Source organism: Gymnoscopelus braueri (assembly GCF_963280865.1).
Source record: "Gymnoscopelus braueri genome assembly, chromosome: 8".
In the NCBI taxonomy this organism is placed as follows: Eukaryota; Metazoa; Chordata; class Actinopteri; order Myctophiformes; family Myctophidae; genus Gymnoscopelus; species Gymnoscopelus braueri.
In genome coordinates this window covers 14,602,799-14,620,793 of record NC_137609.1, presented here as the reverse complement: position 1 = coordinate 14,620,793, position 17,995 = coordinate 14,602,799, and the positions used below count along the sequence as shown (strand labels likewise).

Here is a 17,995-nt window from a genome sequence, read left to right as displayed (position 1 = left end):
AAAAGCCAACGCAAAAATCTAAAATGACACCGATGCTTTCCCGGTTTTAATGGGTTCAAAAAAAGTGTAGGAAATACAGAAAAAAAACTGTCCCTTGATTCTGTTTTTTGTTTTAATGTGTGCAATCTACATGGTGAAATGAGTGCCTTGTCCACCTATTTCTCCTTCCAAATGAATCTCAAGCCTCCTCTCCTCTCCTCTCCTCTCCTCTCCTCTCCTCTCCTCTCCTGCTTTTGGCCTCTCCTTAAATTTCCTCTCCTGCTCCCCTTGTCTCACGCTTTTCCCCTGTGTTCCACTAGAGGGAGCATTGCACTGATTTATGAAACACTGACAACAATAGGCCTACAAACAAGAAAATAAAACTGGTTCAAAATGTGCCATATATGATTCACTGTATGGATAGGAATGATGAAAAGGTAGTCCAGTTTTGAGCTGTTGGCATTATATTTATTGCATTGGTGTCATAGGCCTATGTAGGTTAGATTGTGTCCTTGGAAAGACACGTGTTCACTTAGCGCCCCAATGTAAAGTCAGTTGTGAATTCAGTTCTCATACACAGACTTACAGTGACTCATGTCATAACATGTAATCCTCACCCACTCGTTTAATCATAAAGATTAAATTATTAAAGGTTCTCCCTCGTCTCATCTCTCACTCTCCCTCCTCCCCGCGTCATGGTACATATCTCATCATTTCTGGTTGGGATTTATGGATTTGCATTACAGTAGATCTCTAGATGCCAGATTAAATCTGAACTTTAAGAGTCTTACTGTGTGTATTTTATTTAAAATAAAATGTAATAATTTTGTTTTGTAAATTATCCTCAGAGCAGATTCCCTTACACAGCGATATAAGTGATGATGTGTGCTGTGTTTGTATTGATAAGTCTAGCAGAAATGGTATCTCCAACAAATCTACATCTGATAAGATGACCCACCATGCGCACAAAGCTTTTTTGTTTGTACAACTTTACACACACCCAAGGATGACATCACCACAGCTGGTCCACAATCTTTCTTGTTGAAGCGAGACACAAAACAAAAAGAAACCTTTGCATACATATATGCATGTGTGTAGGTGCCAAATCCATACAGTAGGTGGAAAGTTTGGGAGATGCCAAGGGCCCTTAGAAGCTGTCATGGCTTGTAAAGTTTAGTAATGAAGGAATGGCATTACATATCCAGTGTGATTATGTTGCCTTGTGGGGGCAATCCTCCTAATGAGTGATTCCACTTGAAATATTGACTATGCACACAGTGAAAGCTTCAGTGTTAAAGCTGCAATCTGTAACTTTTATGTCCGACTCGGGATTCGAACCCGGACCTACATGACAGACCAAATATCTTCAATTTAACCACTTAAACCCTATACGTAGTTGACTGGATTCCCAAGGGCTCTGTACTAGTTCCCCTCCTGTTTTTGCTTTAAATATCTTTTGCACTAAATATCTTTGCCGAAAATAGCCGCTCTGTAAACTCACAATGCATCGCAGTTGTGACGCGTTGTGAGCTTGTAGATCTGCTACTGTCGGATGTTCCCCCAGAATAGGGATGCTAGGGTTCATGTGTTCAACTCGGTGAAAAATATACAGAAATGGACTCATGTTAACACTGAGGATTTTGCTGTGCAGTGTCTTGAGTGTCTTGCTCAAGAGGGCTTCACGTGGTGCAATGGGCATCAACAATGTGTGTATGCCAAGTTCCAGGTTATATGCACAAGGCAATATAGCCACACACAGTGCAAACAATGCAATACAATGCAATACAAATGCATACTTCTGGTGCGGTGTTGTTTTGAGTGTTCATAAAGCTCCCATTCCTGACTAGGTCTCCCTTGGAAAAGAGATTACAAAGGTTTGTGGGATGAATAATTCAAATAATGGGCCAAATACAAGTGTATATGAGAATAATTAAAGAAAACCAAAAGGGTAACGATAAAGCAATTCAGATACCAATTCAGTCATTGTGTAAATGTGCATTCATACAGTACAAATGTATCAATTTGTAACTCAAAGTGTATCCAAATAACACTCTTGCGGGTCCATTTGGATACAATTGTCCGGGCTCAGAGTTAAATTAACACTTGAGTACAGTTGGCCGTTGGAGTATAAAGTATGCAGCCTCTGTCTATCCCAGTTTTGCTGTAGATTCCATGGTTTTAGAGGAGGTGTGAAACTGCAGGTTTGTGCTTGCCTCTACACTCCTCCCTCACTCCCTCCCTGGTTTCTTGCTCTGCTCGTCTAAGGGGTGGGACTGCATGGGGATATGGGCTGTTTTGACCGGACTGGAGAGAGAAAAGGTATGGCTGCTCATTCTCATTCTCACCTTTCTGTTCCTCTATGTGTTCACAACTTCCTTCCTGGTTTTATTAGTTGGGTGTTCCACCATTTGCTAACGGCTGATGGTGTGACATGCACTTATGAATTTCCTTTTGCTGCATGCATGTTATTGCTTGATTTATGTTGTTCACTTCTCTCTCTGTGTGTGTGTGTGCGTGCGTGCACGTGCGCATGCGTGGTGCTTATTTGTCACTGCTTGGTTTTATAAGTGCCTGGAATCCTGTCACCAGTGTGACAGCAGGCTCCTAGATAAAACAGTGCTGTCTGACGAGATAAGTTTCATCATTGCTTTTCTTTTTTTCCCCCTTTTGCTGCATCATTAAGCTTTGTTTAGCCTGTCTTACTAATGATGTGCCATTGCAAGTCAGGTTTAAACCACTAAAAGTTAGGAATGTCAATAAGATTTATTGATTGAATACTTAATTAACAGTTTGCAAATAGTACAGTGGTACTAAAAGGATAACACAGAAGGTGAGAAGAGAAGAAGATAAAAAGCCAGAAGGGCTTGTTTCCATCGTGGTCCTATATGTATTCAATTCAGAAAAACATTTAAAGACATACAATAACATACAAGAAATCATCAACACCTAGTACCTATAAACGTATATGTACGTATAGGGGCATTTCTGGCGTCAAGCTTAGAAGACTTTTCTAGTACCAGTTGTAAATTGCAGTCAGGTACTCTTTTATGGTGCTCTTTTATGGTGCTCTTTTATCTGCCCCTGAGTACTGACATTCTTATCTGTGTTCTGAGATCTGCAAATACATTGGAATTATTGTACAACAGTCCTGTCAGTATTGCATAAAACTGGTCCTTCTGGAATGGTGAACAACCCGACTAATCTTACAGTGATGCTACTGGCCAGTTTTGTGGACTCTTAGGGGAGGGGACTTGTTTGAACTTTTGCACACCACTGGGTCAAGACAGTATTAACAAGTAGTTCAACGTGTTTGTTTTGCTCTGCTTAGAGCGCTAGATTAGTGGCGTTTACTGCATCAGGACAATTCAGACAGGTACGTTTGTTAATCATGGATAAATATTTTGCGGCATGTTTATTTTGTCCTGGGAACATCTGCACTAGGTATTAGCTTTGTTGTCTCACCTGATGTGGCCAACCCCACCCATCTAACAGTCGAGGCAGATTAAAAGGAACGCTGAGATCTATTTTTGTAAGTGCTTTTTTGGCTCTAATAGATGTAGCACAGAGCCCAAAAGCATACATCATAACTTGGCATCTGTGCTTTTACAGTCAGTGTAATGTCATAAGTCTCTAAGCCGTGGAGAGAGAGGGAGCGGGAGAGAGAGAAAGACTCACTAGATGCATTTTGTGCATTCCTGTTTGAGTGCACGGCTGTCTCTTTCATTCGATCTACTATCCATCCTTGGAGGAAGTGATGCTTGTGTTCTGATCTGCTACGTGAAAGAGAGGTTAGAGAGACAGAGTGATGGTGAGAGACAGACAAGAGATGAACAGCAGCACTGAAAGATGGGATATAGACTAGAGACAGAGGAAACGGAGAAGCATCCAGAGGTGATAATCAATTCAGAAAAGACTGGAGTGGATTATTGGATATTTCATGCCACAGAGGAGTAAGGTGAAAAGGTTGCGGGCAGTATTTAAAAAATGAGATTAGGATGTGTTGTATTCAGTCTGTTTTAATGCCATGGTATTCTGACCATGGGCAGTTCTGCCTTTTAGTAAATTTCTAAACTGGGTCTGCAGATTTTTTCCCAGTGCCTGTTTAGTCTCTACGAGAGTGGATTAGCCATAAAAACACTCTTATTTTAGAGGTGGACAGGTGAGTGGTAAAAGTAGCTTTGTCTGTGGTACTGACGGACATACACAAAGGTATGGAAATCCTGCTGGTCCACCTAAAACAGTTAAACAGAAGAGAAAATGGACACTTGACTTGCCTTTTCCCCCTGAACTCATTTTTGACCCTGTGATGTGATGTCGGCCCTGAGAAGGAGCAAGAAATGCAAACGCTCGTCCGAATCTATCTACGATATGTTACAGCTGGTGAGCATTGTGTGTGTGTGTGTGTGTGTGTGTGTGTGTGTGTGTGTGTGTGTGTGTGTGTGTGTGTGTGTGTGTGATGCATGAGGAATTAGACCTCTCCATACTGTAACATTGCTGGAGACATTTGTGCAATATTAACCTAAGTACAAGTTACTTCAGTTCTTTAATAGTAGCAGTATTCTAGTCATGCATGCTATTGCATAATGTGAATTGTCAACGAAAATAGCAAATAGGTGTCCTCCATTCTTTAAGTTTTATTTGAAGTTACTGTGAAAGATCGGATCATGGGATGTCGGGATCCACAAGGGAAGGACGTTGCTCCAGTGTGAATCTCAAACTTCATGTGGCCAGCTGTATCAGTCGTCTATGATGTGTGGAGGTGCTTCTGTGGCCTACTGTCAGTGTGCACAAGACATTTGGCTGCACTGATCCGTGCAGAGGTTTTTGAGATTACTGTAGATACAACCCCTCTTATAGACGGCTAGACTCCTGCAGAGCCCCTTTGTAAAAATGGGTTTGGAATATGTTTCAAGCTCTAAACTGATGAATTTGCCAATGCACATACCATAATAGTGGGCTCTCATTTTACAATTTAATAAGATATGAGAACAAATTTGTTTTATTAGCAAGGGGACACTCGTTTGTTTCAGAAGCCAAAGGATGTAGCAGCAAAGACGAATGCTATTGAATAAACAAAAGAATTCTGACTCAATAGATTTATTCAGCCAGTTACCTATTCAATAAGATGCTTAATCCAGAACGACGGGTGCAATTGTAGGCTAAGCTTCAACCCCTACATCACTAATGTGTTTCAGCAGAGCCAGTGCTTGAATTTGGTGGCGTGATGGATCTAGTTTGAATACCACAATGTAAAACAGCTCGTGTCATAACTCCCAGTAGCTCACTAGCAGACAGACTGTGGAATCGGCAGCGACGGCTCATGAGCCAAACTGACCGGCCATCTGGTTTGTCATCATCAATACTGAGACTCACAGACAGCACCATGGAATCTTTGATGACAATCATTAGATGCACTGAACACACGCATGCATGCAATCTAAATTCACCTGTGCCTCAGGGTTTACAGCACACATACTCACAATTGAGGTCAACAGTGAGTGTATTCAAGCTCTCTTAGTTGTTACCCCATACCAGGTCCAACACTGTCCTGTAGCCCACCTCCCCTTCTCTGTTCAGAACATTCCCCTCTCCACCAAATATTGGCGTAAGGTTTGACCCAAAGAAGTTGGAATTTATCCCCCCAAGGATTTATTTATTTGATGGGGACAGAGCGTGTTAATGAGTATCAGTATATAAATGTGTGTGCCAGAGTTTACCTTTTACATTGGTAGCCCCTAGGCAGGTCACATAAACATTAAAAGTGGCAATATACAAATACATAAAGTAGAAAAAAAAGAAGAAAAAAATGAAATATGTTGTACAACGTGTCAGGTTAGAAATGATCAAAGTTCTAGTTTGCCTTGAGCCATTTGTTGAGATGGGTCTTAAAAGTGGCATACTTTATGTAGATATGCTCCTTATTGTAAGTAGTAGCCATTTCAACACTAAAAGTAAGTTTTGTCCAAATGTGGTGTGCTTATATGACACACACCTCGCAAGGTGCCAGATATGGGCGTGATGCGATTCTGAAAATGTGTCTGAAAAACACCCATCCTGTACCAACTGCACTACCTTGAATTAAAAACCTTTCTCCTGGCCCATCAAATATCATGCACAAATACGACTTACATTCACATGCATCTCTCTTTTGTGCCAAGGGGCAAGTCAAAATCTCAAGGCACTTAAGCTCTGATAACCAGACAGCGCGGCGTGGGTTCGAGTCCCGTTCCCGACAACCTTTGCTGCGTGTCTCTCCCCGTTTCTCTCTCCCTCTTTCCTGCCTAACTTCACTTACAAAACTATCAAAAAAACAACTCATCTTTAAAATCTCAAGACACACTGTATTCATATCCATGCAAAATAGCTTCTCTTATTACTCAGTAAATGTGTTTTTTTATTACTAATGCCAAACAAAAAGTTTGAAATATTTATTTGATTATATAATTTGCCAATGTTTTGGGAAAAGATTGCACACAAAGTGCTGATATAGTAATAAGTAGTAAATAAATATTTCATGACATTTTGTATAGTAGTATATTATTGCAATAATCTTTGACACATTCTCTCTCTCTCTCTGTGTCTGTCTCTCTGCCTCAAAACTGAGGAAGGAAGAAAGACATTTCAATGAATGAAAGTTTATATTTTATACTTATCCCACTTGTGTGGCTCTCTGCAGTACTGTTTGCGCACTGCATTAGTTGCCAGCATGACTGAATCAAAGTGTAGGTATAGGTATCTCTGGCTGTCGGCATGTTGTTGTGACTCATGTTGTTTTGGATTCACAGTGTCTTGTTCAAGGTTGATATAATTGATCGCCTGAGGGAAGTTCTCATCAGCACAAAAAAGCGTATATGAACAGTGGATAATGCAGTAGATTAGACCATTTAAAACTCAAGATGTTTATATCTTACTGTAGTGGTAGATGTGTGGTGATATTCACCAGAAAAGCCATACTGTACATCTGAGCATATCCACCTAATACTCAAAGGCTACTCCTACTACTGTACCTCAGTCCTAGGCCCTGCAGGTCTGCTCTTGTTTGGTATTTTTTGATACGTGGGTTGTATAGTACGTAGGTGTGGGCTGGCTTTGCCTTTGGCAAGTGGTAGGCACATCACTTTCAAATTGGCGTCCATATTTTGGGTGTGTCGTTATAGGCAAAACGTTTCACAAATATATATTTTTTCCCAAAAATTAGCTGATTTACAAACTCTACTACTACTGCAATGCGTTGTTATTTTGCTATTTTCACTCATTTGTCATATGATGAACTTTATAGGGCTTGCTTTCAGTAAGTGGTTAGCTGTAGATAAAACTCCCCAAACAAAAGATTAATTTATTTGACCTTTCACATACATCTATTACCCTTCTCTGAACATAATGAAAATAACAGATCTATAAGCTCGCTATGCAAGCGAGCACACGCATTGCCCTTTTCCTGCAGATAGTATGCTTTTCATATTCATGATGAATCATTTGTTCCTCTCTTCTTTCCTTTTTGCCTGTCTCCTTCTCTTTCCCTCTTTCTTATTTTCTTCTGCAGAGCACAGAGCAGGTCACTGCTTTCTGCCGGAGTCTCCATGACATGAATCCTTTGGAGTGCCCCATGTCTTCTCGTTCCTCCTCGTCATCGTCCTCTTCGTCTCTCTCTCCGAGCCCCGTTTCGGCCATGCCCCCCACGGTGGGCTCCGCCGCCACTCAGAAACAGCTCTCACACGCAGACAAGCTGCGTAAAGTCATCAGTGAGCTGGTGGAGACGGAGAAGACTTATGTCAAAGTGAGTGCCAGCTCTCTGTTTTGTGTGTGTTTGTGTATCTTCTTGTACCTCTATCTTTGTGAGGACCTGAGATGTCCTCAGAAGCTTCCGGGGGATATTCTAGAGTGTGGTTTTAAGGTTAGAATCAGTGCTAAGGTTAGGCATTTTGTGATTAATAGTAATAGACATCTAGCAGTAGTCTTAATCCCCAGGTCCAGAGTTGAGAACCAGTTAACTACCTGTTACAATAGAAGAGTAACATCCCTTCAGTTCACAAGGACTGTAGCTGGGAACCCTGGATTGATTGAAATCTATAGACAGCATTAAGCTACAAGATGTAGCCTACTGTAGCACTACACTCCGCATCACGACGGCACCTCCGTGTTCCTAATTTCAGTCACATCTACAAGGCAGCACTCATGCAGTTTGTACCATTGTAAAGCGGCGCCTGCATCCAAGCATCTCTAAAGAGGAAAAAAAGTACCTTCTCCAACAAAAATGGAAGAAACGTGGATGATGGCAGCAGCCAGCTTACAGATATAGATTACCCAATCGGTTACACTTGCTATGCATCCCATGTCTATAATGCATTATAAACATACTTACAGTATATGGCATTATAATCTGCTTGAAAATGAAAATGTTATCAATATCACCTTTAACCTCTGAGACAGAGCAGACAGAAATGGTACCATCCTACTGTGTGCATTAGTTAGGACCAATATATAGCGATAAGGTTTGAAAAGGTACCATTCTGGCAATAAAAATACCATATTTATCATGATGAGTATGACGATCAGCCCTGTATCCATATTGATTGTGTGTTTTGGGTGTCGTCAACAATTAGACTCACACGTGTGAATGTGATATGGCAGCATTCACTTTCTATAAATAAAATCTTCTGTGAAGTTGTACTCAGGTGGTGGTTGAACCACTTATTATAACGGGAGTGGAAGTGGGTTCTTTGTCTGTCTTTGTGTGGCCTTTGATTTGCATGTGAAATATTAATTGTACTGTATTTGTATGTTTAGTTTTCCTTGAATCCTATGAATCCACTGTTTTATTTGTATGTGCAATATTATTTTATGTTTGTTTGTTTGTCCTTGCTTATTGTGAATCACGTTGACTCCCCATCTGCACAAAATGTGTCATTCCAGTAAAACTTTCCCCATGTGTGTTTCAGGACCTGAGCTGTCTGATAGAACGCTACTTGACACCGTTGCAGAAGGAGAACTTCCTCTCTCAGGATGAGGTACTGTACTCTGCCTGATGAACTATTTGCCCAGACTACAGCATAACTACAGTAAATGTTTTGTTAAATGCTGTTGGTAAACCTAAACATGACTAAATGGTCCTGTGTGTAGTACTTTAGTTGGGCTCAGTCCCTGCTGGCACAGCCCATGGTGAAAATGTATGTCAGAATGATTATTTGTGTGTGTGTGTTTTAGCTGGATGTTCTTTTTGGAAACCTCGGGGAGATGCTGGAGTTTCAGGTGGAGTTTCTGCAGACCCTGGAGGACGGCATCAGATTGGTACCAGATCTAGATCGACTGGAGAGGGTGGAGCAGTTTAAGGTCAGCTTGCATCCTCTCTTATATTATGTATGCATGTATAATTTTTCAAGAATGCCAATAGTCGTGATCATAGGTGTCATAGGCGTCAGATATGTACAATAGATTTCTCCTTTACATTGATATTATTACATAAATATTGAGAGCTTTATTTCCAAGGCTCCATTACGTTAACCTATTTTGGTTTGACAAACATGTATCATTCTATGTGAAAATCAATTTGTAATGCCTTCCTTCTATTTTATTTTATTATTATATAAGATGATGTTTGGCAACATATGTGATGTCTATTGTTTGTCTTTTGTTTTGTGTGTTTTGTACATGACATTTCTATAAAATGTAAGAAAAGAAAAGAAAAGAAAATTTTAAGCAAGTGTCTTGTTATATGTTACATGATAAATATGGACCTGAATGTTTACATTGTTACATGTCCATATTTACATTTCCCACAGAAAGTGCTGTTCTCCCTGGGTGGTTCATTCCTCTACTATGCCGATCGTTTTAAGATTTACAGCGCCTTCTGTGCAAGCCATACCAAAGTCCCCAAGGTCCTGGCTAAAGGTATACATAAATAAAACGTATGCACACTCACACGCATATCTGGTTCCATTTTGTACACAGGTTAGATTTAGAATGACACTGAAAACAAATTCCAAGTGACTGCCCTGCACCCTCTCATAGTATCATCTCTTTTATTGTTTGCGTACTGTATGCTTTCCTCCAGCTGAAACAGACCCATACTTCAAGGCTTTCCTGGCAGAGAGAAACCCCCGGCAGCAGCACTCGTCTACTCTGGAGTCTTACATGATCAAACCCATACAGAGGGTTCTGAAATACCCTCTGTTACTAAAGGAGCTGTACTCTCTCACTGACCCTGACAGTGAGGAACACTACCATCTGGATGGTGAGCAAATACCTCGTCGTAACTTATTATGTGCTTGCTCTTATGGTGGTGTATTGCTTTCATAATTTATTAATTATGAACATATTTGATATTTTCTTTTTCTTCGTAAAATTGTTTGAGAATAGTGATATTTAAGACAGATTCTCTTCTAGGAGAAAACCCAGGTATTTTTATGTTTTGTTTTTAGACTTTATTTATTTATTATTTAAAGTAACAATCTGGAATACCAGTTGTCTTCTTGGGGTTTCATGAAAGCCCCTGTATCCTTGAGCAAATCGTTTAAACATCTAAACAGCTACCTGCTCATTCACTGGTAAATCTCTGGTTGGTTAATTGCCCATTGTTATGAACGTTACATGTCTCAGCCTGCATTTCTCTGTCTCATGCAGTTGCCATGAAGGCCATGAACAAGGTGGCAAGCCACATCAATGACATGCAGAAGCTTCATGAGGAGTATGGAGCAGTATTCGACCAGCTCATCAATGAGCAGACAGGAGAAAAGAAAGAGGTATGAATTGCATTCTACTTTCTGTCTGAGCAATCGGCCTAAAGGTGTAAGGGACCAGTCGAAATTTACAGAAGGGGGTCCCTGGAGGAAAATAGGGGACTAATTTTAGTCTAAGGGAGGGTCAGCTAATTTGACTTTGAATCCAAGGGAGGGTCATGCAATTTTGAATTGATAAAATAGTCTTTTTATATACCTTTTAAGTACAGCAGAACAGTGGTCAATGACCCCTCTCTATTTCAAAGGATACAAAGAATTCAAATCAAGTAACAACTTGGTCTATTTAGAATCAATGACGGTCGTTAACAAGCTAGCCTGAAAGTGCGAGCCCTATCGATGGTCTTGAAGGGCGGATCCAAAACCAGGCGGTTGGATTCCAGTGCCGCTTCCTATTGCTTCACCAATCTATGTCCCCCCCCCCCCCCCCCCCCGGAACACGCTGACGTCACCAAATTTAGAGCGACGCCCCTCTGCACTCTGATTGGCTAGGAGATAACTGAGCTGAAAATGTTCATATCATATATTTCTGTTTTTACTGAATAGTTCTTACCAACTGCATTTTCTTAATCCTTGACGTGTGTATTTAAAATTCTGCCATGTACCAGACTGAAATAATGTCCCACAGGGTTAATTTTTAACCCTATGTTACACCCAAAAAGGGAAACATAGCAAATATCTGGAAGTATACAATATACAAACAAACAAACACATATTCCATACAATTTGGACTCGAGGAATGTATTAAAATTGGTATTCTTAAGCATATATTGACTCTATTTTGGGCATTTTTCTTTTAACTGAGCCAACAATGTTCAGATTACATCTATATTTGTCTTTTTCTAAATACTTGTTGATAGTTTTCTTGACGACTATTTTCTCATAATCATTGGAGTGTGTATTTAAAGATTGCGTGTGTGTGTGTGTGTGTGCGTGAGTGTGAGTGCACACGTCTGCGTCCCTGCATTCCCAGTAGGCTATGAAGGCTTACTTTGTGGCTGCTAGAATCTCAACCTAGAGAGAACTTTCAACTATCAGGCTGCTCTCCTGTTGAAACCATCTTCGAGGTTTGGTCCAGGAGGCAGACACTGTTAGTTTAAGAGCAGGCTAGGCTTAAAACGTTCCTTCCATTTGGGGAACAACAGCACCATCATCATCCATAGTCTCTAATGTCGTCATAGCCAGTGCAGTGCACGTTTGATTACCTCATTAACAAATGACATGACCTGCCTGGTGAAACATGTTCAACAACTCTTCCGAACGTGTGGTGAGGTGAAGTAAGTAAGTATGTACATTATATTTGTACAGTATATAACACTTCTCATAGAGAGAACTCACAAAGTGCTTGACATACAACAGAAATAAAAACACAGCATGAAACATTCAAAACAACAAAAACACACACAAACAACAAGACATTCCACAAGTGGTTCTTAAAAATGTCCAGAGGCTGCAGCTCTCAAGACCTGTAGAAGGGCATTCCATACATTTTAGTTTTTGACCTTTTTTCGTCCCGCGGGGGAACTCCGCCTCCTCCAGCTTAAAAACAACAAAAAAAACTAAAATTCTAAGACATTCCACAAATGCTTGTTTAAACAGTAATGTTTGTAAGTGGCTCTAAAAAAATCCACAGAGGCTGACCTTTTTTCGTTCCAGCTCTCAAGACCTGTGGAAGGACATTCCATACATTTTCTTTTCTTTTTTATTATCTTTCTTCATCTCGTGGGGGAATGCGGAGGGGGAAGCAGTTAGGGCTTAAGTGTCTTGTTCAGGGACACTTCGAACCTTAGGCTTCCCAGGCGGGCTCTCGATTCAACTATGGCCGCCAACCTGGTACGAGGAATAATAATTATAATAAACTTTATTTATATAGCACCTTTCATGACATAAATGCAGCGCAAAGTGCTTTACAGAACAAAACAAAAACAAACAAAAATTAAAATGTATAAAATACACAATAAAACAGTGGCAAAAAACACTGGCATAAAATTAATGGCTAAAACAATACATAACAGGCAGTGAGGCAGTGAGCAAAACAGTAAAGACATGAATAACAACACAGAGATTTAGAAGAGAAAAAAATCAAATAAAAGCAAGAGTGAAGAAATATGTCTTGAGCTGTGCTTTAAAACTGTCCACAGAGGGTGCATGTCTTATGTGTAATGGGAGTTTGCCGTCGGACCGTAGAAGCAGAATGCTGCTTCGCTGTGTTTTTTATATGACATTTCAGGCACTTCGAGTAGGCCTGCTCTAGAAGACCTGAGGGGGCGGTTTGGAACGTATTTAGGGAGGTCATAGAGGTAGGAAGAACTTTATAAACAAGTAAAATAATTTTAAAATCAATCCTAAAAACAACCAGGAGCGAATGACCAATAGACTCTGGACGGCTGACCTTAGGGTCCTGCTGGGCACATGATATTTTTGTAGCAGGTCATTGATTGATTGATTGGTTGAATATTTTATTAGGCAAAAATGTAAAAGAGCACAGTTACATTTAAAATACTTTGTCTAAAAGGTCTGTTCAAAAAAGTCCTTGCGGTCTTGTTTCCAATGAGGTCCTTGCACCACAGTTCAAATATCAATACAAAAATACAGAAAAAGATAGCACTATGTACAAACAAAAAATGCAGGGAAAGAAATTATAAAGCTATATGTACAAAAAAAAGGGGGGGGGGGTCGTCTGTCTAACAGGAAAAATAGTATACCTCCTTTTTTGGCCTCTCTTCCTAATAAAAATAGCTAAATCAACAGGAAGTTAACATTTCTTATTAAAAGAACAAACAGTACTGGGTTTGGTGATGCTCTATATTGTCTGAATCAACTTTGTTTACGTTCGTTTACATGCTAAAATAGTGACTTTGAGAGCTGTTTCACCGTATAATGTAAGCCAACGAGGAGCATATTTAGAATGATCAATGACTGACGCACACAAGTATTTAGTAAAATGACAAATATAGATGTAATCTGAACATTCTTGGCTCAGTTTCTTTCACTTTTTGCCCTAAAATAGTGTCAAGATATGCTTGAATCTTAATAATACCAATTTTTATGAATTCCTTGAGTCCAAATTGTATGGAAATTGTGTTAATTGTGTTAAATGTTGTATACTTCCAAATATGTGCTATGTTTCCCTTTTTGGGTTTAGGTAGGATAAGTGTTAACATAGGGTTAAAAAATTTACCAGGGACATTATTTCAGTCTGGTACATTATGGTCTGGTACATCATGGTGATCATTTTGGCTCAGTTTTTTAGGTGCTGTTTTTGTCCTGTAGCCTAATAAGAGTCCACTTTAATTAATTCCTTGGGTTTTATTTGTCTCTAGTTGTGTCCTTCAAAAGTTGTGGTCTTTTCTATTTCTTCCATTTTCAGGTTTGGGTTCAGGATATGTGTAATAAAGGGTTATTATTATTTATATTATATTATTATTTCACCCTGATACCTGGCAGAATCTTAAAATACACACTTCAAGGATGAAGAAAAACCAAGTGACGGGAAAAATCCACCCTATGCGCGTGGACCCCACTTTCTAGACTATGTATGATGGCATGCACTGACCACCCCCCCTCCCCCCCCAAGCGGGGGGTCTGGGGGTCCTCCCCCAGAAACTTAACATAGTAGGATTCCCTGTGTTCTGGTTTTGGGAGTTTGATACATAATCCAGGAGAAAATCAGGAGACATGTCAATCCAGGAGATTGTCAGGAGATCCTGCAGGATCCAGAAGTGTTGGCAGCCCTGCATAATTGATAGCCTAATTTGTTTTATGTAGGCAACAGTGTAGTCACTGTAGTTAATAATTAAAAGGGCAGAGTGACAAATGTTGTAAAACTACTGGTTACCAAATACTCAACTTCAGATCTTCAATCTGACCAGGATTCAATGGGTTTCCCACATGTAAGTTGAGAACACTATCCATTCTGCTACCACTACTACAGATACTGCACTGTGCATTTAGCAAGACATATACAGTAATGTTCTAATCAATGTGGAAAGCAAAACATCGGACATAATCAGTTTTAAATGTCATGTTGTTGTATTTAATGGGGAGGGTTAGGGGTGTCAAGATGTAATTTCACGATACGATACATGTTGGGCATATGATATCGATATGATACATTATTAATGTTCTTTTCTCATGTATCATCAACATTGGCCATCATCTTTAGTTTAAAATAACTTTATAAAGCACTTTATAAAACAATTACAAAGTGCTTTGTACACACAAATAAATACATTTGTGCAAGCTTAAGGGGGAAGTGAAGTTCTCACTAACTATAAACCCATTGTTTCAGAGGACTGATAGACACTAATATAACAGATATAATATAATATAACACTGCATAACTATAAATTCCACAAACCTCATATTTTTGTCATCTGGACTTTTTAATTTAATTGCTTTGATGCATGTCACAACAACGAGCGTCAACGAGCATCAGCTGACACAACACCTCCCCTCTGCAGTGCTTTAATCTGAAAGTGACAAAATACTATGAATATGATGGAAGACATGATTAATAATTACTGTGATTATGCTTACATTTCATATCATACACCATACAGTAACTAAGAACTCCTATTTATTAAAAAAAAAAAGAAAAAAAAAAAAAATATATATATATATATATATATATATATATATATATTACGATACAGTATGACATCATGACAATACCTATCGTCACATTTTAATGTCACGATAGGCTATATCGTATTCGTCGGACAATATATCGTGACGGTGACACTCCTAGGCGGGGAGGGTTAATCTTTTTTTTTTAATCACTTGGGGAGGGTCATTGATTTTAATTTTGTCAAAGGGAGGGTCATGGCATTTTAGATCAAGGCACATACATTTTCTCCAGGGGTACCCTTCTTTAAAAATCGACCTGTCCCTAGCCAGGAAGTGTTCCTGTCATTGCTGCTACATTAACTTTCTGTTTCCCAGGTGGCTGACCTCTCCATGGGGGACCTGTTGCTGCATGCTGATGTGGTGTGGATCAACCCTCGACAATCCTTTGTCAAGAGCAAAAAGGTCCCAGTGTTGGCTGCTTTTGGTAGGAGTTTACTTGACTTTAAAGTCCCATGAAATTACTTTATTGGTCTCTCTAACAAACAAAAAGTGATCTCGTCAAAACATTTCCAACATGTTGAATGTTCAAAGATTTGATTTTGGGATGGCTTTGTAAATGCTCTATCTGACTATGTTTACAGTGAGGCAAATTTTTTATGCTGATGAACAAAGAAGATTCAATTGATCATGTTAATGTACTAACAATTTAAGAAGTAGACAAGGGTGGTTGTCAGTCCATGGACAAAGATAAATATTCCCCATAGCTTGTTTGGTTATATTTTAGGGTATTTAGCCAATACAGTTTACAATGAGCAAGAAGTTACGGGTTGTCTGTGTCCTCCCCTTTTTCAGGACATAATTTTATTCAGCATGGTTCATTTCTTTCAAAATCTGGAAGCAACAGTGTTAACTCAAACACATGTGTTGTTTCCATTGAAAAAGGCATAAAGATAGGAAAGAACTGTGATTGAACAGAATGGGCCATTGTGCAGCAGAGTACATTCTTCATGGTGTGAGATTATGTGCCTTTTGGGCATTTCCTAGATGGGACAGAAATAAACCTGCTAAAAGGAACAATCATTATATTTTCATGCTTATCATGCGAAGCACAGCATCGCGTATTTCCACTTAAAGGACCTCACCACTTCATCACGAAGGATATCCAGGGCCTTAAGTGCATTACCTTCCTCATTCTACTCACACTCTCAAGCGATAAATATTGTACATGTACGAGGACATTCCCTGACAGTGTGCTAATAGGAAAAACTCACTGTTCTGTATTTGCCTTAATGTGACACAGGTCCGTTTGTGCTGGTGACTTGTGTCACCAGCAGGTGACAAAAGGCTGTTTTCCTCAAAAGCAGAGATAAAAAGCTAAAAGCTTGTGTCAATGCACTGCCTTAAGCTGTGCTGCGGCTAATGGTGCTGCAGGCTGCTTTGTATGTACAGTATCTGGCGAATGAATGCATTTTTCATCTCTCCTCATCTCCCTTGCCCTTTTTATTTTCCAGTGTTCAAAACGGCTGTTGTCTTTGTGTACAAAGAGTGCTCCAAGCAAAGGAAGAAAATCGTAAGTGCTGCTTTCCTCCTCCATGTTCGCTGTTTATGAAGCATGTATTCCTATCTGGATGACTGTATAGGAGGGCATCACATAGACTGGCTTTCTGGATGCCCCAGGCTGCATCAGGCATACTTTCTTAAATTGGATTACCATTGTGGCCATTAAGGCCACTGGAAAATTAAGCCCAATGCTATCCATTATCGGCACACTAGGTCAAGTATATGAAAGAGTGGCAGTAACATTTGTGGAAGAGAGAGCAGTTCCAAAGAGAAGTCAATCACAGAAAAAGCGAACGCTATCTACTGCTGCTCTCTTCCTCCCCCTGTTGGTTAATGTTGATATTGACGCACCGTAGCACGTGCATGCTGATCAGTATCCATTTGTCTTTGTTATATTGAATCAAGAATGTAATGGCAAGTAAATCAAAATCTACAGTCAATCAAAAACAAGAAAAAAAAGTGGGACAAAGTAAAAAGTGAGGGGTTAGGATGGTATTTGAAACAAAGCTGTTTTTACATGTTTTTACAAAAGAAATGACTCTTTATTCCAAACCTCTGTGTTCCAGGTTGTCTCTCATCGTGTGTCAGTTGGTGAGGACAAGGACCCCTTCCGGTTCCGTCACATGATTTCAACAGACTCTCTTCAAGTTCGTGCCCTCGCAAGTATGTCTCTATAATGCCTGATTTATTGGTTGTGCATCGTATCCGCACCGAAAATAGCAGATCTACACACAATGCAACACATCGCAGCGTATTGTGAACTTTTAGATCTGCTATTTTCACCGCCACACAACCAAGTATAAATCATTCTTATCTGCAGTACAATTTACAATACAATTTTGGCATAAATATTGGCATAAAAATAGTCAGTGCAATTATTAAGTATTATGATACTTGACCTTGTAAGTCATTATTAAATGCTTATAACTGTAATTGTACTGTCTTGTTAGCAGATTATATTGTATTTACAGTATACTTGACCTTACACGTTGTTATAAAATAAGAATTTAGAATGTGTTATTATTGTTATAAAGCATAGGTATTTATGAATTCTGATATATAGTTTTATAAGTAGATAATAATACATTATGAGTGTTTTATAATAATTATAGACATGGGTTTCATAGAAAGTGTTTCCAAAAGGGCTGTGATAA

The 17,995-nt window shown here is 39.5% G+C and overlaps 1 protein-coding gene across 2 annotated transcripts in view; it reads left to right on the top strand.

Moving 5' to 3' along the window:
- Nucleotides 1–17,995, top strand: part of LOC308090272 (rho guanine nucleotide exchange factor TIAM1-like) — a 98,905-nt gene that overhangs the window by 75,255 nt on the left and 5,655 nt on the right. For both annotated transcript variants that reach the window (XM_080435348.1, XM_080435349.1), the window contains exons 19-27: nt 7,523–7,756; nt 8,919–8,987; nt 9,184–9,309; nt 9,759–9,867; nt 10,031–10,210; nt 10,600–10,718; nt 15,657–15,765; nt 16,793–16,851; nt 17,408–17,504. In XM_080435348.1, the coding sequence (XP_080291474.1) occupies nt 7,523–7,756; nt 8,919–8,987; nt 9,184–9,309; nt 9,759–9,867; nt 10,031–10,210; nt 10,600–10,718; nt 15,657–15,765; nt 16,793–16,851; nt 17,408–17,504 (1,102 nt within the window). The remainder of the gene's footprint in view (nt 1–7,522; nt 7,757–8,918; nt 8,988–9,183; nt 9,310–9,758; nt 9,868–10,030; nt 10,211–10,599; nt 10,719–15,656; nt 15,766–16,792; nt 16,852–17,407; nt 17,505–17,995) is intronic.